This window comes from Diabrotica virgifera, chromosome 5 (assembly GCF_917563875.1).
Source record: "Diabrotica virgifera virgifera chromosome 5, PGI_DIABVI_V3a".
NCBI classification, from domain to species: Eukaryota; Metazoa; Arthropoda; class Insecta; order Coleoptera; family Chrysomelidae; genus Diabrotica; species Diabrotica virgifera.
The window spans coordinates 119,082,404-119,108,035 of record NC_065447.1 but is presented as its reverse complement, the minus strand read 5'-3'; the positions used below and the strand labels follow the sequence as shown (position 1 = coordinate 119,108,035).

General features: G+C 33.5%; 1 protein-coding gene across 1 annotated transcript in view; it reads left to right on the top strand.

The window, feature by feature from the left end:
• Positions 1-25,632, top strand: part of LOC126884323 (phenylalanine--tRNA ligase beta subunit) — a 97,905-nt gene that overhangs the window by 43,515 nt on the left and 28,758 nt on the right. The window contains exon 6 of the mRNA XM_050650262.1: positions 24,912-25,087. Within this exon, the coding sequence (XP_050506219.1) occupies positions 24,912-25,087 (176 nt within the window). The remainder of the gene's footprint in view (positions 1-24,911; positions 25,088-25,632) is intronic.

The following is a 25,632-nucleotide window of genomic DNA, read 5'->3' as shown; positions in this document are numbered from 1 at the left end:
GTTATTATTACCCATGCATGGACACCAAAAGCGATTTCCTAGTGCAACATCTGTATCCAAAAAATAAATAAATAAAATGGGGGGTTGAAATTTTTTTTTTGTTTTTTTTTTTTTCTTTTTGATCCATATTGGCATATGCTTCATCAATAGTGCTTTTCAAAAATATATATGGTTATTGCAACATCCCTGCGGAAACCACCCCTATCCTTGAAAATATACTGCAGAAACTACCCCTATCCCTTGGCGAGGATGTTTTTACGATTTTCTTATTACCTATGCATTATTTTTAAACAAAACTTATACAAGGTTAAAGACCACTATTTACTCTAAAAATTAGGTCCTATTCATTTTTTTCGTATAAGCAACCGTTACGGCACAGTGGCGCCGTAAACCTCATATATGCTTTGGCGGGCTCCAGTTTTTGTTTTTTTTTTTTATCTGTTCGTTTTATTGATAAAGTACTTATGTAAAATAAAACGACACAGTGTAACCTACAAATTATGACCTATACACATTTTACAATCTTTGCGCCCCAAAGCCACAATGGTGGCCCAAAATCAATTTTTGCATATTTTCGCCACCTACACGCATTTTATTGCATTAATGCTACCTTAATAGCACAATATTTACCCTCAAGTGGTCGTTAAGCAGTGGCGGATCCAGGGAGGGTGATGGGGGTGATCACCTCCCCTCCTTTCAAACCAAGTGATATTATATTCAAAGATTATAAAAATATTCATTTATTTTTATAGAAATACTTATATTATTATTTTTATAAGAATGGCGTACTTTTTATGCTTTACCGACAGTGGAGGATCCAGCATCGTTAAGAGGGGGGTGCCAATTGGCTAAATTTCTATAAAAATAAAAGAATATTTTTATAATCTTTGAATATAATATCACTTGGTTTGGGAGGAGGGGGAGGTGATCACCCCCATTACCCCTCCCTGGATCCGCCACTGCTTAGCGACCACCTAAGGGTAAATATTGTGCTATTAAGGTAGCATTAATGCAATAAAATGCGTGTAGGTGGCGAAAATATGCAAAAATTGATTTTGGGCCACCACTGTGGCTTTGGGGAGCAAATATTGTAAAATGTGCATAAGTCATAATTTGTAGGTTACACTGTGTTGTTTTATTTTGCATAAGTACTTTATCAATAAAACGAACAGATGACGAAAAGAAAACAAAAACTGGAGCCCGCCAAAGCATATATGAGGCTTACGGCGCCACTGTGCCGTAACGGTTGCTTATACGAAAAAAATGAATAGGACCTAATTTTTAGAGTAAATAGTGGTCTTTAACCTTATATAAGTTTTGTTTAAAAAGAATGCATAGGTGATAAGAAAATCGTCAAAACATGCTCGCCAAGGGATAGGGGTAGTTTCTGCAGTATATTTTTAAGGATAGGGGTGGTTTCCGCAGGGATGTTGCAATAACCATATATATTTTTGAAAAACACTATTGATGAAGCATATGCCCATATGGATCAAAAAGCAAAAAACAAAAAAAAATGTCAACCCCCCATTTTATTTATTTTTTTTTTTTTTTTTGGCTACATGGGTTGCACTAGGAAATCACTTTTGGTGTCCATGCATGGGTAATAATAACGTGCACAAAATGATATATGAAGCATATTAATAAAAGGCATTGTGTGTGAAGGATTCCAAGAAAATCACTTTATTTATTAATTCTTCTTTTTTTTTGGGTGGTTCAGTGGAAAAAATGGGGGTGCATTATACAAATTTCTAAATAGCACCAGTACATGGGTAATCACTGAAAGTCTTTTTACTCTAGCATAAACGGTTCAGATGGTGTAAAAAGACGTTTTTTAAAATGTAACACCCTGTAATTAAAAAAGGGGCAATTACCCTTAAGTGAAACCTATACCAAAAAATCAATCAATTATTTGTGAATAATTGTCGCAGAATTTCTTCTTAATTTCCGTTACAGTTAGGGAAAAATATATTTTTTTTTAAAACATCTTTTTTAAAAACTTGTCAACTTTGGTGCGCCACCCCCGCTAAACGGTGGATGATAGATAGATGCTGTCGGGAAATAAATTGTAGAAAATATAGTCTTCTTCATATTTCTATAAAAGAAATTTTTTGTAAAAGGTACAGGAAGGGCTACGTTCCGCAAAAAAACCACATATTACCCCCTTTAAATCGATTAAAAGGGGGGTTCCGGGGCGAAATTTTTTCAGAAAAAGTTAGTCTTATAATAAGCACCCCTTGATATACCAGAAAAAAAAATAAAACCGGACTTGTGTCCATTTTGCAAGGTTCAACCTTTGTTTCCTACACTACTATTAACTGCTAAAATCAACTTATCTTTCACTAAAAAAAAAAAAGAATTATTGGAAATAGTGGCAGCGTATACTAAAAGCGTAAAATTTTGTGGACTTTATTCGGAATTTGACACATTCGGAATAGGAAACATACAGCACAAAAATTCCTACCTCACACTATTAACTGCTCAAATCAACTTAATCTTTCACTAAAAACAAAAAAATTGGAAATAGTGGCAGTCTATATTAAAAGCGTAAAATGTTGTGGACTTTATTTCTACTACTACTTACTACATGTCGGTTTATAACGTTCTCCGCCGTTTTCCGACTTCCAATCGCCACTTCGTCCTGTTGTTCCATAGGTCCTCTTCTATGGCCCTTTCTCTCAGCTCTTTATTTATTCCTTCGCTCCAACTTTTTCTGGGTCTACCTCGTTTTCTCTTTCCTTCTGGTTGCCATTTTAATATTTCCTTTGGTATTCGTTGTTCATCCATTCTTTGTATATGGCCGAACCAGATAAGTTGTTTTGTTGTTAGGTTATCCGTGATTGTTCGTTTGATTCCCATTATTTCTCTAATGCGTTCATTGGTAATCCTTTTTCTTCTCGATCTTCCTACGGCTCTTCTCCAAAAATCCATTTCCGTTGCTCTCAGCGTTGCCAGTGTTCTTTCTTTCAGTGGCCATACCTCACAGCTGTATAAAGTGATACTTTTTACTATAGTCTCATATATCCTCTTTTTATTTTCTTTGGTGATGGATTGGTCCCATAAAATGCTGTTTGACATTGTGATGGCTTTTCTCCCTGACGTATTTCTCTCTCTTATGGCTTTACCTAATGTTCCATCATGCGAAATACTGATACCTAGATACTTGTAGTCACAGCATTGCTTTATCGTGGTCTTATCGTCTAATATGAGATCTTTTTGTTCTCCTCCAATGCACAAGTATTCGGTTTTCTTTTTATTTACTTCTAGACCCCATATATCATACTCTTCAATTAATTTTCGTGCCATATAGATAGTTTAAACCGTCATAATCTTTATGACTTTATTTCTACAAAATATTTTTATTTTGAACAATAAATAATTTTCTCATTCGTTATCAATACATTATAATGGTGTAAATAAATAATTATTGATTGGGAAAGATTTAGGTATGTTATTTATGTCTGCTTACTATTAATAATATTGGCTATGAGCAGGAATGTTTGGTTGTGTAGTAATTTCCAGCTACGTCTAGCAACCTAACTTCCCAAAAAAGAAATTACCAACGTCACTTGACAGTTGTGTCTTGGCTAAGCGAATTCAGTATACCAACAGAACAACATAGTATTTATGTGATTGCACTTGATATGTCTTTTATGTTTTGCATCGTCATACCCAGGGCCGCGTTTAGGTCAATTGACGCCCTAGGCAATTCTCTAGTAGCCGCCCTTCAAACATGTACCATTTTTGCGAAAAAAATATGCAAGCAGAATTTTTTATTTAAATAAGAATGTTAGGTTCTTCAAATACTGTTTGTAAATGTGTTAAAAATATTCTTTATCGCCAACCGTCGCCAAAGTCATTCATTATTGTACTCATTTGCCCTCATTTGCGGCAGTAAAGTAACACTTTATTGTACTGAAAGAAGAATTTTACTTTACCTGCCGCGATTAATCGAAATTGAATGTAAGTGGTCGATGGCAGTAATCGATTATTTATTTGAGTTAACTTACAATTTATTTACTTTAATTATTAAAAATATTGTACAAAATTTATGACATTGTTAATTAAATTTGTGTCAAAATGTGAAATTCTGTAGTATTTTGTAATTATATTCATATACAATCAATCAAAACTTTACCGAACTAAATCGATTAGAAATCGAAAGCGGCCATCTTGCAAAAGTTATCTGTCATCACTGTCATGAAATTATTCTTATATAAGTTCTTAAATTGTAAATTGCAAGTAAGTGTTAAAACCAATATCAAATTATGTTGGCGATAAAATTTTGTATGCACCACGTCAGTAAAGACTCTTTTTAATAATATTGTGACTTATTTCCCATTCTAAATAGTTAAAATAGTAAAGACTCTTTATCGAACTCGTCTGTTATTCGCCTCTCTCGCTAGGCTCGCTCTGCTCATAATATCAGACTCGTTCGATAAAGAGTAACTTTACTGACTTGGTACATCAATAACTATTATTTTATATCAGGCGTAATGTTACATATTACTATTGTAACAAAATAATTATTGACCTACCCTCGTATACCAGCTCCCGTCTCCGGACAGACAGAACACTATCGATGTTTCGAGATACGCCGATGCAGCGCCGATGACGTGCAAGCGGTCACATGGACATAGCTGGAGATATATAGATATTTCTGGAATATCTGTATCGCATATATAAATAGGACATATTTGTAAATAGAGTTAGTCTTAAGCTAAAGTTTGTAAAGTAAACTTGTATAAATAAAAAATAAAGTCGTATATAAATTACGAACCGCTAGTTTTATTGTAATTAGAAGTAATTACAGTAAATAACCGCTACAGTGGTGTTAACGGTGTGGAGTGTAAATAAATGAAAAGTGAAAAAAAAAAGACTTTTGAACTTTATTCGTCGGGAATAATCGGAGTGCGTTAATTGTTCGGTATTCGGAAAGACTTTTGAACTTTATTCGTCGGGAATAATTGAAGTGCGTTGATTGTTCGGTATTCGGAAAGACTTAGACATTTTGAAAAGTACGTGTGTGCCGACCAAAGATGTTGCTACAAGAACTGACCATAAAACAGCTCCGTGAACAATTAGAAGAGTACGAATTAGACAGCAGTGGGTGCAAGATAGTCCTACAAGCACGACTCAAGGATGTCCTCACGAAGAACGGAGATGACCCAGAGACGTTCCACTTCCAGTCAGCAGAACAAGCAATCTTATCGAAATTAAAAACTGTTTCTGAAACGATCGATGATACTTCTAAGATAAATAATGAGAAATTCGAAACCATTTCTCAAAAGATCGATGAAACTTCTAAAAAAAGCGACGATAAATTCGAAAACGTTGCTAAAAAATTTGACGAGACTTCTCAAGTAATTAAAGAAGTTTGTAGACAGAGCAACGAGAAATTTGAAAGTATTTCTCAAGTAATTAAAGACGTTTGTAGACAGAACGACGAGAAATTTGAAGAGGTTTCTAGAACATTCGATAAGATACAGAAAAGCGTAGACGACAGTAAAGAAATGTTAGAAGAGAAGATCAAACAACTAGAGACTATGGTAACCAATACGAAAGTGCTACCTTCAGTTAATGCAGTAGTTTTGGCCGTAGAAGAGAAGATCAAAGAATTAGAGAGCATGATAACCGATACAAAAGTGCAACCGTCAGTTCATGCAGTAGCTTTAGATCCTGTAGTGAAAGATGAACTACCGAGAGACGAAACGTCGCATAATATGAGATTCAAATTACCACCATTCGATGGGAAGTCCTCTTGGTCCATATACCTTAGACAATTCGAAGCTATTGCGACCGCCAACCATTGGACCGAACAAGAAAAGGCTGTTTCCTTGACTGCTGCTTTGCGAGGTGATGCTGCAGATATATTAAGATCAATTCCTAAGGGTCAAGAAAAATGTTACCAGACCTTGTTCACTCGTCTAGAAAAACGCTATGGAGATGCCCATCTACAACAAGTATACAAAGCACAACTGCGAAGTAGAAGTCAACGAGCAAGTGAGAATCTGCAAGAATTTGAAGCAGATGTGGCTCGTGTGGTGCGGTTGGCTTATCCAGAGGTGCCAGACAGCGTTTTAGAAGAAATTGCAGTAGATACCTTCGTCAATGGGCTGAAAGATAATGAACTACAGAAAGCTTTACGACTAGCAAGGCCGAAAGTTTTAGATGAAGCACTTGCTATTGCCTTGGAACACGAAGCAGCTAGCCAAGCTTCACGAAACAATCGAGTAATAACCGTGGAAAAAGGCGATAAGAGAAAAGATGAACGTTTGGTGGAAATGGTACGGAGGGTGATTCGTGACACGATGCCGAAGAGACGCATGAAGAGGGCTGGAAGAGTTGGTTCAAATACAGATGCTTCCTCGATACGGCCATGCAGTGAAAGTTGTAATCACCGGCTTAAAGTAGATGAACAGCTTTGCCCTGTGAGACGAACTACCGTCGTTAATGAGCAATGGCAGCCACAACAGTTACAAGAAGCCCAAGAAGACGATCCATGTATAAAAAGAGTATTGGATTGGATGCGTCGAGGTGAGAGACCTAGTTGGCAAAACATTAGTGCATGTAGTCCGGAAGTCAAGGCCTACTGGAGCCAATGGAATTGCCTGATACTAAAAGATGATCTTCTGTACAGAACCTTTGAGAACGATGATGGTACAGAATCTAAGCTTCAGTTGATTGTACCTAAAAGTAAAGTGTCAGAAGTATTGCGTCAGTTGCATGACGGTACATCAGGTGGACACTTTGGTATTACGAAGACTCTGCAAAAGGTTCGAGAACGGTTCTATTGGGTGAACTGTAAAGATGATGTAAGAAGATGGTGCCAGAAATGTGAACTGTGTGCATCCGGTAATGGTCCGGTTGGTAAAAAGAGAGCACCCATGAGACAGTACAATGTTGGAAGTCCTATGGAAAGAGTAGCTATCGACATTGCAGGTCCATTTCCAGAAACCGATGCTGGAAATAAATACATCCTGGTAGCCATGGATTATTTTACAAAATGGACTGAGGCCTATGCATTACCAAATCAAGAAGCTGCTACCGTTGCAGAGGTACTTGTTAAAGAATTCTTTAGCCGATTTGGTGTTCCCTTGGAGATCCACTCCGACCAAGGGCGAAACTTTGAGTCAGCTCTTTTCCAAAACGTTTGTAAATTGATTGGTGCCAATAAGACCAGAACAACACCCCTGCATCCTCAATCAGATGGGATGGTCGAGAGGATGAACCGAACGATGGGTAAACACTTGTCCAAAGTTGTATCTGAACATCAGCGAGATTGGGACCAACACATTCATTTATTCCTGATGGCCTACCGCTCGGCCGTAAATGAAACTACAGGTCAAACACCAACCTGCCTGATGTTGGGTCGTGAAGTTCGGTTGCCCTGCGACCTAGAGTTTGGCTGCGGACCTTCCGAGGAACATGTTGCAGGCGAAGACTACGTTGACCGCCTGAAATTACGAATGAACAACATTCATGAACTTGCCCGACAACACATCCAGATAGCCAGTGACAGAATGAAAGATCAATATGATTCTCGATGCAAGAATGAAAGCTTCGAAGTAGGTGATCTTGTCTGGCTTTATAATCCGCAACGTCGTCGAGGCCTGTGTCCTAAACTGCAAAGACAATGGGAAGGTCCGTATGAAGTTAAGAAGAAAATAAATGACGTAATATACAGAATTAAGAAGTTACCAAACGGTAAACCAAAAGTTATTCACATAAATCGTCTTGCACCATATGCTGGCTCAAATGAAACAGAGGAAGCCCGAGTCCTCCAACAGGAGATGAAAGATGCACCACAGACAAGTTTTAAGGAATTTATGTCAAATTACGCAGAAAGAAAGAGTGCTAGATTCGGCGTGACCACAGAAGTTCAGCAAGATCTGTTTGGTGTTCCAGAAAACGTCTCTCTAGCCCACTGTGTTGCACAAGACCTCGAGATGACTAAAGGAATCTCGTCCGTATTCAATAGAAAGTTCGGCCGCCTGGACGAGTTAAGGAATCAACAACCTAAAATTGGAAGAGTATTGCGATTGGAAGATGGTCCTCGATCTTTGCTATATATAGTGACCAGGAAGTCTTATACGGACACGCCAAGCTACGAGAACATATGGCGTGCTCTAACTAATTTGAAGAAAATGGTCTGTAATTATGACATCAAAGATTTGGCTTTACCAAAAATTGGCCATGCAGTAGAAAATCTGGATTGGAAGATTGTGAGAAGCATGCTGGAAGTGATCTTCAGAGAAACTGGCGTACGGATTACTGTGTGTTGCATGAACCCGAAGATGTCATACCCTTCAAAGACAGTAGACTGTTACTTCTTTTCTAGGGGTGTATGCAGAGCTGGAGAATCCTGTAGATTCCGCCATCCTGGGCCATCTAGAGTTGCTGATCGGGACGCTCAGATCTTAAGAGGGGAGCAGTGTAACAAAATAATTATTGACCTACCCTCGTATACCAGCTCCCGTCTCCGGACAGACAGAACACTATCGATGTTTCGAGATACGCCGATGCAGCGCCGATGACGTGCAAGCGGTCACATGGACATAGCTGGAGATATATAGATATTTCTGGAATATCTGTATCGCATATATAAATAGGACATATTTGTAAATAGAGTTAGTCTTAAGCTAAAGTTTGTAAAGTAAACTTGTATAAATAAAAAATAAAGTCGTATATAAATTACGAACCGCTAGTTTTATTGTAATTAGAAGTAATTACAGTAAATAACCGCTACACTATTATAAATAGATTTGAGCGTTTTGACCTGTGTCCAATACATGCGTTTTAATGCATGATACGTAGAAATGGCCTGTTTGTAGGCGCGCCTACTCGTTCTATTTTAAACGAGAGATGCATTGAAAAAATTACTCAAGCACTATGTGTTTATAGCTTTGTTTAACAATAAAGAAATTAATTTTTAGCAATGCAAAGAATCAAAACCGGTATAATTTGACATGAACTTTCAAATTCGGTAAGCAGAATTGCTATTTTATTCTTTAATCAAAAGTTATTCGGGTTCAAAAATTGCAATTTTTCGATATTTTGAAAGTTCAACCGCGTTTATAGTATTTTTACTACAAAAGCAAGATTACGTAGGTCAAAATTTCTGACGTAAAAGAACTGTTAAAACATTAGAATGTGACTTTTCATCATGACCACGTTTATGTCAATACTTGTCAGATATATTTTTCTTTTCTTTTTTTTGTTTACTATAATAAATAATATCTATAATTATTTATTCTAATTAATGATATCAATTGGTTTTCATTACTTGCCGAAATATATTAATTAACAACAATATTATCATAGTGTAGGTATCATCATTAAAACAGATTATTTAATATTTTTAAAACTAACTACTGCAAACGCTAAAATTCATAAGAAACATTATTTCAAATAAACCTAATCTAAGAAATCTAAATTCTTTAACTTACTTCTCTGCAGTTAATGGTAAAAGGGAATCCCATTATTTCGTTCTTGTTCAACATAATCTATTAAGGAAGCATTTTGATTTGGCATATGTTTCTCAATACAAACACAATTAATAGGTACACAAGAATAATTACAATAGTTTTTAAATTAAGCTATATTAATATGTAGGTATTTATAAAAACAGTATTGTTTTAAAGGTATATTTTGAATCAAATTGTGTACGAAACGAAGTAAAATGTAGCACCACAGAACTGTCAGATCAGTAGCGTACGATTTTCTTATATATTTAAATAAAATTATTATTTTCTGGAGTATTTAACTTAAAGGATTAATTCATAAAATTTATATTATTAATAATAAAAAATGTTTTTGGTTATTTAATTAATATAATTCTAAAATTCACAATATAATCGCGATTACGTTTTTCTTATTATATTACCATTTTGACACTTGTAAGAAATGCTAGAGAAATGTCAATTTTAAAGTTGATGTTTATTTACTTTAATTAACATTAAAAATATTTCGGCGCATTATTAATATATTTCGGAAAGAAATGAAAACTGATTGACATCATTAATTAGAATAAAGAATTAGAGATATTATTTGTAAAGTAAACAAAAACAAAGAAAATATCTGACAAGTAATGACATTAACGTGGCCATGATGAAAAGTCACATTCTAATGATTTGGCAGTGCTCTTACGTCAGAAATTTTGATCTACGTAATCTTGCTTTTGTAGTAAAAAGACTATATCTCGAAAACTATGCATCCTACAAAAAAACTTGTAACAATTTTTGCTTAGAATGACCCAAAAAAATAGAAAAAAAGGTTTGTTTCGCTAAGAGTCGCTGTTATGTAATTCCTCAAGTTCTTTGTTTATAACAATCTTATCGACATTCGGATCAACTGTTAACCAAAAAATTCGTGTTCTACGGGACAAAATACATAAAAAAACTTGGGTAAGTCCATCTGAATAAAGGAGGCCGTTAGACCTCCCCCACCCTGGGCGACAGGACTAAATGCAATTGCATATTGAAACATAGTTTTTAATTCCAAATAACATTTCAATAACAATTTTCGATATTGTGAAATATAAAGGTACTTGTGAAATATAAAGGTATAAAATTAATAAAATGTGATATCTGTAGGTTCCAAGTTACCCAGACATACTTTATAAGAGTTCAAAAAAAAAATTTTTAACATTTAATATTTTTTAAGCCTGTTATTAAATATATTTTTGCTAAGTTTTACAGACAAAAGTTGTTTTTATGACTTTGTACAAACATTTTTTACCTGATATTTTTCGTTTTTTGTATGACATTTTTTCATCTCTCGTAATTTTCTCAAAAAGAAGTTGTTTATTTTAGTTTGAAAGTAAAATAATTTGGTGCATTTTAGAGACTACATCTTAATATTAAAAAAAAAAGACCTGTAAAATTGTAATATATCCGTTTATGCTAGAGTAATATCCTCTTAAAGTGGTAGTAATTCTATAAAACTACGAAGTTTTCAAAATTACATTTTTTTGAGACATAATATATATATATATATATATATAATGTTCTTGAACACCTAAGTGGAGCATAGAGCTTCTGTGAAAACGCGCCATCGGGTTCTATTTTGCGCTAGGGCCTTCACCTCATTCCAAGACTTTCCTTGACTTCTTATCTCGTCCATGATGGATCTTCTCCAAGTTTGTGCTGGGCGACCTCTTTTTCTCTTTCCTTGGGGATTCCACTCTAGGGCATTTTTTGCAATACTGGAACTATCTTTTCGGAGTGTGTGACCTATCCACCCCCACTTTCTGTATTTTATTTCATTTTCTACCCTCTTTTGTTGGGTCAGGTGTAGCAGATCTTCGTTTCTGATGGTGTTTGGCCAGAAAATACGAACAATTCTTCGTAGACATTTGTTAACAAAGACCTGCAATTTGTCTGTAAGGTATTTTGTCACTTTCCAGGTTTCACATCCATAGAGTAGAACAGACATAACATTTGACTGGAATATTCGGATCTTTGTCCTTGTAGTATATTCTCCAGACCTCCAAACAGGGTTAAGCATGCTGAAAGCTTGTTGAGCTTTTCGTATCCTCATACGAATATCGTCTTCTGTACCTCCGCTTTCTGTTATGACACTTCCAAGGTACGTGAAGTTCTCCACATTTTCAATCTGCTTGTTGTCGATATTAAATAGCGTGTTGTTCCTTGTTGTTGTTGTTCTCATCGACTTGGTTTTACCAATATTGATTTTTAAACCTATTTTATTGGCCTCAGTGGATAGTGTTTCCAATTGGTCGGCCACATCCTGGAACCTTTGTCCTAACAGGCAGATATCGTCGGCGTATTCCAGATCACTTAGGTGTGTGGTTAACGTCCATTGTATCCCTTTTGTGTCGAAGTCTAGTTTGGAGAGAACATAGTCCAGAGCTATGTTAAACAGAAACGGAGAAAGCACACATCCCTGTCTGACTCCAGTAAGTACGTCAAATTCGTCACTGTTGACCCCATTGTGTGTCACGCTGCACGTCGCCTCAGTGTACAGTGACTTTATAATGGAAATTATTTTATGAGGAATGTTTCTTAGCTCTAAAATTTTCCATATAGCAGCATGAGACAGGCTGTCAAAGGCACGTTCGAAATCGACAAAGACCATGTATAGAGGTGTGTTCCATTCAACCGATTGTTCCATTATTACCCTCACTGTATTAATGTGATCTATGCAGGAAGATTCTGGTCTAAAACCTGCTTGATTCGCTCGAAATTCAACTTTGTTTGTTAATCTTTTATGTATGATGATCGTAAAAATTTTATTTATGACGGTAAGCAAGGTTATTCCTCTCCAATTTTTGCACAGTGTGAGGTTGCCCTTTTTTGGAAGCTTAATAATATTACCTTTTTTCCAGCCCGCTGGAATGCGGTTTGTTTCCCACACCTCTCGGATTATGGGGAGCAAAAGTTCAGCGGTTAGATGCGGGTCAGTTTTAAGTAGTTCGGCAGCAATGTTATCGATTCCCGGGGACCTGTTATTTCTCAGAGATTTGATAGCTGTTATTATCTCCATTTTGGAAGGGGACTCGCAAGATATATGCAAGTCTACATTCTGCGGGTTTTCGACAATTTCATCCGCGTTATCCCTGGGCGTGCCTAGCATCTCCTGAAAGTGCTCTTTCCATCTCTCTACTTGATCATCCGTTGTAGTAAGTAATTCACCTATCTTGGATCTTACAATGTTCGAACAGTTGGGCCCATTTTTTGTTAATCGTCTGGTAATTTGGTACAGCTCTCTAGTCCTGTTGTGTTGTGCAGCTGTTTCTGCTTGTTTTGCCAGTTCTTCAGCCCACCTTCTTTTGTCTCTTCTTGCATTCCTTTTAACTGCTTTATTTAGTGTTTCGTATTCTTGTTGTCGGTTCGTTCTTTCTTCTACAGTTCTTGCTTGCAAGATATCTTTTTTTCGTTGTTTTCTTTCCTCGATAAGATTCCAAGTTTCATCTGATATCCATTCCTTTCTATCTTTCTCTTTTTTACCCAGTTTGTCTTCAGCTATTTCTGTCAGAACATTTGCCAAATCTTCCCAGCTATTTACTTCACGTTCTCTTGTTTTTACTTGAAGCTCCTCCCTAAACATGTGTTTTCCTGGAAGAGTTTTTAATTTGTTCAGGTTATATGTGGGTCTGTTGGTGTTTCTTGTGATTTTGTTTTTGTTTTTTGCCATCTTGATTTTAATGGTACCAATTAACAGGTGGTGGTCACTTGCGATGTCTGCTCCTCTTTTATTTCGTACATCAAGAAGAGATGATCTCCACCTTTTTGATATGGCGATGTGATCTATTTGGTTTTCTCTGGTATGACCAGGGGCAGTCCATGTTACCTTGTGAATATTTTTATGTGGGAAGATGGTTCCACCAATAACTAAACGGTGATTGGAGCAAAAATTTGTAAAGCGCTCTCCATTTTCATTCATCACTCCCAGGCCATGTTTGCCCATTACGGTTTCTAAATTAATATTATCTTCTCCAACTTTGGCGTTCATATCGCCCATCACTATTAGGATATCGCCTTTGTTTACTTGTTGGGTTGTTTGTTCTAGTTGTTCGTAGAAAATGTCTTTATCTTCGAGGAGAGATGTGTTCGTAGGAGCATAGCACTGAATAACTGTTATCTTACGGTATCTGGTATAAAATCTGACAGTCATAATTCTGTCATTAATGGGTTTCCATGAAATGAGGCTTTTTTTGGCTTGTTTACTGAGTAGAAGACCCACTCCGCTCTCGTGACTTCCATTTTCTTTACCACTATATAATAGAAGTTCTCCTGTTTGGGTATGGTGTTCACCATTGCCCAACCATCTTACTTCCGATAGACCAACAAAGCTTAATTTATATCTGTTTAATTCTTTTACTGCTTGAGCCAGTTTAGAAATCTCATACAGTGTTTTTACATTCCAGCAACCAAATCGTGTCCGTGTTTTCGGTGATGCCAAAGTCGTCAACATTTGATCCGTCCGGTTTGTTTCTACCAAAGTTTCAGTAATAATATAATATTTAAGATGGGTAGGTTATTGGCCTTCCGCACCCGAGTCTGGTGCCGGGGCTGCCGACTGTAGCTTCCAGACAAGCCTCAGGGGGTAGTGGTCCTGGAGGTGGCAACGACATTTCCTTCGTGCGAGTGCGTGTTTATTATAGGAGTGCGTGTCTGGTTTGGACGTCCTGAACGCAGTTTGATAGGTTGCGCGACATATACATGCCCCGCTTCCCCCACGTCCAGACGGCCCTTGCCATTCACCCACGGGCAGAAGGACTCCAATCTCACGCGGGGTGAGTTGGAGGTGGGTATCGGGGTTTGGTCGTTGAGGGTTAGGTGTCGACAGGATTTCAAGGAAGAGGACAGCGGAATACTGCTCCTATTAGTCGCCTTCTACGATCAAGTCAGGAGATACTGTGGGTGAATTCTACTTGGGCGGCCCGCATCCCACACGGGGTGAGACATAATATATCGATTATTTATTTGAGTTAACTTACAATTTATTTACTTTAATTATTAAAAATATTGTACAAAATTTATGACATTGTTAATTAAATTTGTGTCAAAATGTGAAATTCTGTAGTATTTTGTAATTATATTCATATACAATCAATCAAAACTTTACCGAACTAAATCGATTAGAAATCGAAAGCGGCCATCTTGCAAAAGTTATCTGTCATCACTGTCATGAAATTATTCTTATATAAGTTCTTAAATTGTAAATTGCAAGTAAGTGTTAAAACCAATATCAAATTATGTTGGCGATAAAATTTTGTATGCACCACGTCAGTAAAGACTCTTTTTAATAATATTGTGACTTATTTCCCATTCTAAATAGTTAAAATAGTAAAGACTCTTTATCGAACTCGTCTGTTATTCGCCTCGCTCGCTAGGCTCGCTCTGCTCATAATATCAGACTCGTTCGATAAAGAGTAACTTTACTGACTTGGTACATCAATAACTATTTCCACCTACCTCTACCGAAAGTATACTTTTCCGGACCTGATTGTAGGGAGCAAAGTTGTACTTTTCCTCCCTAGGGAGGAAAATATTTTTCCTCCCTAGGGAGGAAAAGTAAAAGTGACGTCATGGTATTTCATTCATGAAATGTAACTTATTGACGCCCTGTACAATATCTATTTTCTATTACGTAAGTTTCTATACATTTTAACGTTTATTTATAAATATTATCTGTATTTTGCAGAATGGTAAAAAACAGTAAATTGTTATTTTGATTTAACAATGTTTACATTATTAATTTGACTTATATTTGACAGTTGACAGTTATATTGTACGTACTTGTTAGTTTTAGTTCTAATAAATTTTGTTCGTTAGTTACATAAATAAATTAAGTAAAAATGAAAAACTGACTTGTTATTTGAGGAAGGTGGAAAAACCATATGTATAACATGAGAGTAAAGTGCCTTTTCCTCCCTTGAATGATTACTGCCCTCCGCTACGCGTCGGGCAGTAAACTTCATTCTCGGGAGGAAAAGTAGCACTTTCCTCCCTTGTTATACAAATAGCTATTATTTTATATCAGGCGTAATGTTACATATTACTATTATAAATAGATTTGAGCGTTTTGACCTGTGTCCAATACATGCGTTTTAATGCATGATACGTAGAAATGGCCTGTTTGTAGGCGCGCCTACTCGTTCTATTTTAAACGAGAGATGCATTGAAAAAATTACTCAAGCACTATGTGTTTATAGCTTTGTTTAACAATAAAGAAATTAATTTTTAGCAATGCAAAGAATCAAAACCGGTATAATTTGACATGAACTTTCAAATTCGGTAAGCAGAATTACTATTTTATTCTTTAATCAAAAGTTATTCGGGTTCAAAAATTGCAATTTTTCGATATTTTGAAAGTTCAACCGCGTTTATAGTATTTTTACTACAAAAGCAAGATTACGTAGGTCAAAATTTCTGACGTAAAAGAACTGTTAAAACATTAGAATGTGACTTTTCATCATGACCACGTTTATGTCAATACTTGTCACAGGGCCGTCTTAACCCGGGGGTGCAAGGGGTGCGAGGCACCCGGGCGCCAAGTCCAAGGGGCGTAAGCCGAACACTTGCTAAGCTCAAACTTGAGCATTTTGCCCTTAAAAAAACTAAAAATAACAAAAACATAAAAGTGCACTTTCGGTATTTTTTACAAAGGCTATTAATGCTTAACACCTACGATATGCAAATGAAAATACAAAACTCATTTATATTATTCCGACAATAATTTCGAAAAGGTGACGTGTACACTATTTTGACCAATATTGACTGTCGAGTGACAATGAATCACCATCTTGTAAAAATTATCAGTGTGTCCGATTCTGTTGACAAAAGTATAATTGCCGTTTGGGGAGCTATGTGTAATGCTGATTTTCAAAGACCTAATTTTCTTCTATACGTTCGTTTACGACAAGAAAGACGTTCATTACGTTTTTAGAAAGACACGAGAAAAGTTGTAGTCACTTAATTTCTATGTAGATTGTAGATCTAAAAAAAGACTACTAGAAAGTCATACAGGAGACTTTGTCAATCAAGCAGCAGTTGAATGCAAAAGAAAAAGGTGGACGGCGGTTTTAGAAAGAATTATCAGTAGTAATTATACGAGAGCTCTAAAATTATCGAATTGTATCCCGAGTGACACTTTGACAATTTTAATTTCACGACCAGAAGGGAAGTGAAATTATGTCAAACTGTCACGAGAGCAAAACAAATCGATAATTTTTGAAAGCTCGAGAGTAATCCGGTAAGGTTATTTCATGAATAAAACTGTCTTTTTAATCATTTTAACTAATATTTTAGTGATATCTTCACCTGAATATTCGCTAAATCTGTTTTTGGTGCTCTCTGTAACAAGTTGTAAAACATTAATTGTCATTAATGTCACTGAATGTATTTTTGCGTAGCAACGAAGTGCGTCTGACGTAATATTGACGACGGGAAATTATCGAAAAAAATTATCAGTAGTAATTGCACGGGAGCTCTAAAATTATCGATTTGTTTCCTGAGTGACACTTTTACAGTTTTAATTTCACGACCTGAAGGGGAGCGAAATTATGTCGAAGTGTCACGAGGGCAAAACAAATCGATAATTTTTGACAGCTAGGGAGTAATTCGGTAAGATTATTTCATGAATAAAACTGTCTTTTCAAACATTTCAACTAATATTTTATTGATATCTTCGCCTGAATATTTGATAAACCTGTTCATGGTGTTCTCTTTAACTAACAAGATATTAAAACATTAATTGCCATTCATGTCACTGAATGTTCATTTTTGGTAGCAACGAAGGGCATCTGACGTCATACTTGACGACGGGAAATTATTGAAAAAAAAATTACCACTGTAATTTTCTCTTTTGTAGCTTTTTTTCTATTGGTTAGATGCTTGATCAAATTAGTAAAGATTTAACCAACAACCGCACTGACACTGCGTTTGAGCAGATATTAAATCAATTGCTAATTATATCAATTGCTAAAGAACTAGATTGCGAAACTAAATTTTCTGAAACTGTTCGTCCACGTCCCCGAAAAATGCATTTCAATTACAATGCTGCAGTCCAGCCTCTTTTAGACCCAAAACAAAATTTTAAAGTTAACTTATACACTAAGCACCAAAATTAACGCACCACCTTAAAAATGGGACATTTTTGATGTCTTGTATTTCCTAAATCTGTTGTCCGATTTGAGTTATTTAGATGGTGAAGATCTACTTACTCTATGAGTTAGAATTGTTACCAAAATTTTTTATTGATATAGACACAACTCCACTCGATATTTTAAGTTATAATATATTCTAATAAATTACTCTCTGTTTTCCCAAACCTTTCTACATGTCTAAGGATATATTTAACAATTTCAGTAACAATAGCTGCAGGAGAAAGGTCGCTTTCTAAACTTAAATTGATCAAAAAATTTCTGCGCTCAACAGTGGACCAATACTGATTAACAAACTTAGCTTTAATAAGTATAGAAAAGCAAGTAAAAAATATCGTCGAAGCATTAAAAACTTTAAGCTAGAAAAGTTGACTTTGATATAATTATGTACACCTGGTTCCAAAAAAAACTGATACGACTCTTGAATCGTATTTTGTAGAAAATTGAGCAGTGTATTTTGAAGGATAAATACTTAATATTTACATACTGTCAATGTCACTGACAAATCTTAAAATTTGTCAGATAGATTATTCTGTTCCACGGTTATTAGACTTTATTATTAATCTTTATTATTAATACTTTCTCCGCAACTGAGGGTATCTTATCAACTGTATTGTTTTTAAACAATAGATGATAAAATAAAAATATTGACAGTTCAAAAATGTGAACATATTGCATTGTGTGTGGCCTAAGTTTGGGCTGAAAACTGAAATGTATTACATTTTTACAAAATTTTGGAATATGTTTAATTACGTAGACCAATTTTAACAGTTGTTTTCAATACAGATTTCAATCCTCTACAAATAGTTTCTCATGTCATTTGATGTCAAATAATTAGGGAAGCTGGAATCAACAGTTTAGAATTTTACATTGAGTTAATGCAAAATTGTGACGCATGTCAAAATTCTCAATGTATTTTAATTGTATTCATTTTTTTTTCGAATCTTGAGAAAACTAATAAATATTTTTGAAAAATTTAAACTCAAAATGAAAGACTACATTATTATCGAGGGCTGAAAGTCCCTGAAAACTTCTATAATATTTATTTTAATAAGTTACAGGGCTGAATTGAATATTAATTTGTTTTGTTGTATAATCCACGTTTACAATAATTATGTGATCTATTTGATGTAAAAACTATCATTTATATACTCTTTATAAAATATAGGAATTCAAAATAATATAAACATTTAGACCTTAATAGTTAGTACAATTTATGAATTAACATAATATATAATCAGTTGTTTGTTGTTTGTTTATTTTATTATTTGTCTGTCATAATAAATATAATGTCAGATCAATCAAATACACTGCTCAACATGATCAAATCTTACTAAGAGTCGTATCAGTTTTTTTAGGAACCGGCTGTACTTTAAAAAGTATGGTATAGTGTTATAAGATTTGTCTTTTTTGAATACTAAAACAATGTTTTAATACATAAATAAAGAAAGCAAATATAATTAATTAATTTTAATTTTAGCGTACCAATAACCTATATAATCTTCTGACAAAAGGGGGCGCAAAGATGAGTCTTGCACCCCGGCGCCGTGTATGCTTAAGACGGCCCTGCTTGTCAGATATATTTTTCTTTTCTTTTTTTTTGTTTACTATAATAAATAATATCTATAATTATTTATTCTAATTAATGATATCAATTGGTTTTCATTACTTGCCGAAATATATTAATTAACAACAATATTATCATAGTGTAGGTATCATCATTAAAACAGATTATTTAATATTTTTAAAACTAACTACTGCAAACGCTAAAATTCATAAGAAACATTATTTCAAATAAACCTAATCTAAGAAATCTAAATTCTTTAACTTACTTCTCTGCAGTTAATGGTAAAAGGGAATCCCATTATTTCGTTCTTGTTCAACATAATCTATTAAAGAAGCATTTTGATTTGGCATATGTTTCTCAATACAAACACAATTAATAGGTACACAAGAATAATTACAATAGTTTTTAAATTAAGCTATATTAATATGTAGGTATTTATAAAAACAGTATTGTTTTAAAGGTATATTTTGAATCAAATTGTGTACGAAACGAAGTAAAATGTAGCACCACAGAACTGTCAGATCAGTAGCGTACGATTTTCTTATATATTTAAATAAAATTATTATTTTCTGGAGTATTTAACTTAAAGGATTAATTCATAAAATTTATATTATTAATAATAAAAAATGTTTTTGGTTATTTAATTAATATAATTCTAAAATTCACAATATAATCGCGATTACGTTTTTCTTATTATATTACCATTTTGACACTTGTAAGAAATGCTAGAGAAATGTCAATTTTAAAGTTGATGTTTATTTACTTTAATTAACATTAAAAATATTTCGGCGCATTATTAATATATTTCGGAAAGAAATGAAAACTGATTGACATCATTAATTAGAATAAAGAATTAGAGATATTATTTGTAAAGTAAACAAAAACAAAGAAAATATCTGACAAGTAATGACATTAACGTGGCCATGATGAAAAGTCACATTCTAATGATTTGGCAGTGCTCTTACGTCAGAAATTTTGATCTACGTAATCTTGCTTTTGTAGTAAAAAGACTATATCTCGAAAACTATGCATCCTACAAAAAAACTTGTAACAATTTTTGCTTAGAATGACCCAAAAAAATAGAAAAAAAGGTTTGTTTCGCTAAGAATCGCTGTTATGTAATTCCTCAAGTTCTTTGTTTATAACAATCTTATCGACATTCGGATCAACTGTTAACCAAAAAATTCGTGTTCTACGGGACAAAATACATAAAAAAACTTGGGTAAGTCCATCTGAATAAAGGAGGCCGTTAGACCTCCCCCACCCTGGGCGACAGGACTAAATGCAATTGCATATTGAAACATAGTTTTTAATTCCAAATAACATTTCAATAACAATTTTCGATATTGTGAAATATAAAGGTACTTGTGAAATATAAAGGTATAAAATTAATAAAATGTGATATCTGTAGGTTCCAAGTTACCCAGACATACTTTATAAGAGTTCAAAAAAAAATTTTTTTAACATTTAATATTTTTTAAGCCTGTTATTAAATATATTTTTGCTAAGTTTTACAGACAAAAGTTGTTTTTATGACTTTGTACAAACATTTTTTAACTGATATTTTTCGTTTTTTGTATGACATTTTTTCATCTCTCGTAATTTTCTCAAAAAGAAGTTGTTTATTTTAGTTTGAAAGTAAAATAATTTGGTGCATTTTAGAGACTACATCTTAATATTAAAAAAAAAGACCTTTAAAATTGTAATATATCCGTTTATGCTAGAGTAATATCCTCTTAAAGTGGTAGTAATTCTATAAAACTACGAAGTTTTCAAAATTACATTTTTTTGAGACATAATATAATTTGAATTAAATTTTTGAGTTTTTTTTTTAATAAAGCGTAGTTTAGTAAGATGTTTGTAAGCTAAGTTGTGTAAATTTGAGAGTTTTATAGGTAAAATTGTATTAGTTACACATTTTTAAATAATTTTAAAACAAAATTCATGCAAGTCTCACTTTCCGCTCACACCGTACATATGCCCATAATTTTTTTGTCTTTTTATTATAACTGTAAGATAGCCTAAGGGCCGGTTGTTCGAACGCTAATCAACAATGATCATTATCAAATATTTAATTACTGTCACCAAAACTGTCAATGTCAACTTTGTTTGGGTTGCTGAAAACATAATTAATTAGAATTATGAGATTTATTATTAATTATGTTAATAATTATTGTTATATTAATTGATTATAGACTCCACAGACTTTTTAACAACCCAAACAAAGTTGACATTGACAGTAATTAATTATTTGGTAATGATCATTGTTGATTAGCGTTTGAACAACCGGCCCTTAATGTTTTTCTTTCATTTCCAATTTGCAAAATTTCGATTGATCAATTAGTTAAAAAATTATGGTAAATCAATTTACCCGCGCGCTTCGCAGAACGCTGTAATATTAGTGCGCCAATGTTTGTGAGAGGGGGGACTTGAGCGTTATAAATAAAAAACTATAGTTTTAATTTTAGAAAAATCTTTATATAAGGTTTCTGGTGTAAAATTTTCTGAATTTTTCAATAGCTAAAATATTGTTCAATTGTAAAATTTTCTGAATTTTTCAATAGCTAAAATATTGTTCAATAGATCAAAATCACTTTTTAAATACCAATGAACACAGAATGTTTTACATACTACTAATAATGAAAAATTATGATTATGAATAATTTGCACTGGTATAAGATAGGGATGTGTTGCGATAGCAGTAGCCGTTATTTTTTAACAGTTATTTCACTGAAGCTGCTTCACACTGTTACACCATTTTCATAATAACTGAAATATTCAAGTAGCTGACTACTTTTTTAGTTATTGTAGACCTATAGGAAGAACACCTACCCGTTTCATGTCCGTCCGTTTTTTAATTATTAACAATTATTTAATTTGTATGTAATATTTTTTAAATTTTCATGTAATTTCTACATACATTACAAATATGCAATTTTAATATAAATGTATTAATTAATAAAGGGTCTAATTTGTTTAAACATTTCTTGAAAAATATATTTTTTTCCAAAAATCAATTTTTTTAATCATATCATTAATGATCACAGAAAAAGTTAAAGTATATTTTAACAAATAAATTATTTTTATTAAATAATTAGTTGTTGAACATAATTTATTTATTAAAGTATACCTTAACTTTCTCTATGATTAATAATGATAGTATGATTACAAAAAATGGATTTTTGAGAAAAAAAAAATTTAATTGTTTAAAAAATAGACTGTTTATTAATTAATAAATGTCTAGACAAATTGCATATTTGTAATGTACACAAAAGTACAAACAAATTAAAAGAAGAAAAATCAAAATTCATTGAGTAGATCTCAAGATATAGAAAATGATAGTAGTTTTAAGTTGCTTTTTTAGTTTTTGAACACATGAATTTGTCGGCTCCCGCCAGGTAGCTGACAACTTTTTTAGTTATTGTTGACCTATAGGATGAAAACCTACATGTTTCCTGTAGAGTTCGCGTCTGTTTTTTAATTATTAACAATTTGGTGCAATCAAAGCAGTAGCTCCCCTTTCACTTACCATGACTAGTCACCATTTGAACTACATTTTAAAAAATTTGAGTAAAATATCACCTTTTTGAATATTTAAAAAGATTTTTCTACGGACAATATTTTTAAAGTTATTCTAAATGTTTACAAACTAGGATTTTTTACAATATTAGATAATTTTTTATCTTTTCTTAATACATTTTGATAGCATTACTTTTCTACTTTCATTTGACATACGCAGAATTGTCCTACCTTCATTATTTTCTGTCATTTGTTATTGCAAAACAAAGGTCTCTGGGATAAACAAATATAATAACTTTTAAACTAATTAATGGATCGGTCTCAAATTTTGAGGGTTTGTTATATACCCCAATACCCAACTTTGAGTGAAACACTACAGTTCTAAGTTAGTTTTAGTAAAAGTTATTAATAAATAACGATTTTCAGGTATTTTGCAGTTTACAAAGCGACATATTAATTTTTTGATTTTCAAAAATCGTCATTTTGAAGGTTTTTCAATGTTCTAAAGACTAAATTATAATTTTATGTCAACTATTTAGGTTTTTAATTGAGTGCAAAAAATGGAAAAAATCGCGTTGATTGCACTAAATTGTTAATAATTAAAAAACGAACGCGAACTCTAGGCAGGAAACATGTAGGTTTTCATCCTATCGGTCAACAGTAACTAAAAAAGTTGTCAGCTACCTGGATATTTCAGTGTCCAGAACATGGTCTATTTCTTACTTATTTCCCTGGAGTATATCTGTGCGACGAGACGAACCTTGCTTGTAATAATACAGTTTGAAAATCCCGATTATTTGGGTCCATCATTCGTGCTACCCTTCAGAACGCCGCTAACATTTATTTTCCATTCTCCGACATCAACATCGCACCGCAGCAGGTTGGTTTCATTTAAGAGGATTCGTTTTTTATATTATGTATACGTATTGTATAGAAGTAAATTTTATTTTTGTTATTTATTTGAATATGTTTGTATGTTAATTAAATTTGCGTTTTACTGAGTCTGGTGTCTAATAGGGCTTTTCATCGATTGTCATTTGTTTCGAGCTTCTGTCATGTGTCACATAATATTAATATATCTACGTCATACGTCTTTGGTTTGTATCATTTTAATACCAATAACGTATGACGTAGATATATTAATATTATGTGACACATGACGGAAGCTCGAAACAAATGACTGTGAATGAAAAGCCCTATAGAGCTGCTCTGGTGTCAGATCTTTTGTCGAACCTATCTGGATCTTCTACGTATGTACAGGGTTATCCGCTATATTTTGACCCCCCTGTAAGCTGCTTTAATTACAGAATTAGAAAAAAATATGAAATACAAAAGCTACATGATTTTTTATGTAGTTTTCGAAAATAATAGTACAAAAAAGGAAGGTGCAAACAAAATGGCCGCAGATGTTAACTTTGTTAATTTAAATGGAACACCCTGTATATGGTTACAAATTTGAATAGAACATTCTGTAACGAACATTTCCAAATTAAATTTGATGGGAATGTCTGAAAAAATAAGCGAGATACTAGATATTTTAAATAAATCTCAGTCATGATGGTAGGCTATGACAGTGATAGGAATATAATGACATCAATGTTAGTTTTTTAAAATTTATAATATTTAATTAGAATGTGATACACGGAAGCTGAAAAGTTTAAAATATTATAGGTAATAAATAAATTAGTGTAGGGATTGGAACACTAACTTATAATATTAAAATAACAACGACAATTACAGTTAACTAAATAATAATACAAAATAATTAGTAACTCGCTTATTCTTCCAGATAGGTCCATCAAACTTGATACGGAAATGTTGGTTACAGAACGTTCTATTCAAATGTGTAACTATAAACAGGGTGTTCCATTTAAATTAACAAAGTTAACATCTGCGGCCATTTTGTTTGCACCTTCTTTGTTGTTCTACTATCATCTTCGAAAACTACATAAAAAATCGCGTAACTTTTATATTTTACATTTTTTTCTAATTCTGTAAATAAAGCAGTTTACAGGGAGGTCAAATATAGTGAATAACCCTATACTTTCCATTCTCCACTGTTTCGTTTATATCTCATTGTATTTAACATGCAGATTATTGTTGTTCGATGCAAACTGATCTATGAGTACCTATATCATAACTATATTTTAATATATTTACTTACTGAAATAATTACAGAGTGTTTATATATTTTAGGCAAAAGTGGTTCTTGATACCATAGTGTGTATGTTTAGCCAGTATTGTTCTGATTCACACAATATTGAGTATTGTGAAGTTATTAACCCTGACGGTACATCAGCATTGTATCCAGATCTAGAATACAGGAGTGAAAATGTTTCGGTCAAAAAATCCAATAAAAAAATCGGAATAAAGTAAGTCTGCATTATAAATGAATAGGTTGTATTCCGTAGAGAATTGTAAAGAACATATTTATATTATGGTTAAATTTTTCATATGACATGTAGCTGTAATAATACTTTTAATCCACGTGGTTATATTAAAACAATTACATTTTTATCCGTGTCTGTTTATCTTTCTTTGTTCTTAAGACAAGAAAATTTTTAACTTGCTTTCCGCTTTTTCCTATTTTGTTTTTAGATTTAACAAACTGTGCTATTCTCTCGATAATGGTCCTAAATGGTAATTATTTTCCGCTCTGTCGATGACACGTTAAGTATTCTTATGAATATGTGCATTACCACAGCGTTTAAATAGTCTTAGACCGTCCGCACATGGGTCGATCGAAGACACGTCTCGAAGTTCGCGCGTCTTGCTCGTCTTGTACGAACCCTGCGTCACAAGCGATTGCCCTCCGCACACTAGTCGATTCTGTTTTTATAAATTAACACATTTTTTATATAGTAACCAAAACGACTACTTCGATATGGAAGAGTACGGTATTATTACATTTTTATAC